At 44.2% G+C, this 1,454-nt stretch overlaps 1 protein-coding gene across 1 annotated transcript in view; it reads right to left on the bottom strand.

Moving 5' to 3' along the window:
* LOC119589348 (organic cation transporter protein-like) overlaps positions 1-1,454 on the bottom strand; it is a gene marked incomplete in the record, with an annotated part of 79,660 nt that overhangs the window by 31,009 nt on the left and 47,197 nt on the right. Inside the window, 8 exon segments of the mRNA XM_037937968.1 lie at positions 107-178; positions 181-264; positions 266-294; positions 380-409; positions 412-444; positions 447-509; positions 512-633; positions 1,168-1,259. Coding sequence (XP_037793896.1) covers positions 107-178; positions 181-264; positions 266-294; positions 380-409; positions 412-444; positions 447-509; positions 512-633; positions 1,168-1,259 — 525 coding nt within the window.

Below are 1,454 nucleotides of genomic sequence, written 5' to 3'. Positions count from 1 at the left end.
GAACCAGAAAATAGGTTCACTACCTGCAGAAACTTCATTTTTTTGCGGATTAAAACAAAAAATATCCTGCCGATAAAAACAAACAAGATAGACGTACTGGACTCACCAATATTTCCCAAATGAAGGGGGCAAGCATGGCGCCAACTGTGGCCATCATTGTTGCAAGTTCCGAGCCCTTTGGACGCGCACCTCCGTCGGGAAGATTTCGCTGGCATAGAGATACACGATTTGGAAAGCTACGGTAAAGGCCAGCCGGCCCAGCATGGGCCAATGTGACCACCAGCCACTCCAAAGCTGAGAGTGAATAAAGGTTTAAATTAATCAAATTTAGGTCTGTGGTAGTACTGCTGTAACTGACCCAGGATGCCAGGCTACCTACCAGTTGGGATGAAGCCGAGCACCAGCATGGGCCGGCGGTGACTACGAGGAACAAAGTGCTCGAGGCTCTCTGCCCATCTTCTCCGCCAGAGGGATAGTTAGCGTGCCGCTAGGGACCTCCATCACTCCGCTACCGCCATGTACACGAACGGGGCCACGCCCAGCTTGTCGGCCGAACGAGAGGCGTAGTACACCATTCCCAGCACGAAGAACAGGGCATAGAACGACAGCGTGATGCTGCGCATCCTCCTTGTTCTGGAAAAACAAGCGTCCTTTCAAGATATGCCTGCCAGTTTCAGACAACAGTAATAATTTCATCATTGTTGTTGATGCTGGGGCCTCTTCGTCATCATCCCAGTTTTTAAAAGAACCTGCTTAAAAAAAATGAAAGTACTTCTTAATGCACACATGGCTGACGATTCCATTTTCCGCAAGCATGTTAAAGCACTCTATCATGCAAATTATAAGCGTTTTCATCCCATATATGTATGGACGAACGTTTGTGTTGAAAATGAATTTCCATTGCAAGAGATAACTCGAATTTTATCACACTCGTTCCTCCTTTGCGCCAATACAGTACTCATCCAAATACATGCTAGCCTCCAGAATATCTTCTTGAAAATAGAATCCTACATTTGCAACGTATATACGTGGTCTTATACGTAAACAATAATACAAGAAACGCAATAAGTCTGACACCGTAATATCACCGCCACTGTTATTGTAAACAACAATTATAATCATCACATCAGATATGCCAGCACGAGAAACTGGAATAGCAAGACTCACCTTACAAGCACAATAACGTCTTCCATTATATTCTTCAAGGATCTGACAAGCCCTGAGGTGGACGCATCGCTTTTCTTAGTCGCAGTCAGTGCCTGTTGAACATCAGTGCGGTTTATATAATGTGAAAGCTTACGCAGGATACAGTAGATGGTACTTTCCCTAAGCTTAGTAACACAAAAGGTTGTGAGGAAAACGAAATTATTCCTATAGGTACTTTGCAAAATTACATTAATTGCTTCTAGTATTTGTACAGGAAATTTTCAATCCAGTGACGCCCAAGCCAGTAT

The sequence above is a fragment of the Penaeus monodon genome, chromosome 25 (assembly GCF_015228065.2).
Source record: "Penaeus monodon isolate SGIC_2016 chromosome 25, NSTDA_Pmon_1, whole genome shotgun sequence".
Classification (NCBI taxonomy): Eukaryota; Metazoa; Arthropoda; class Malacostraca; order Decapoda; family Penaeidae; genus Penaeus; species Penaeus monodon.
This window is presented reverse-complemented; position numbering and strand designations above follow the sequence as displayed.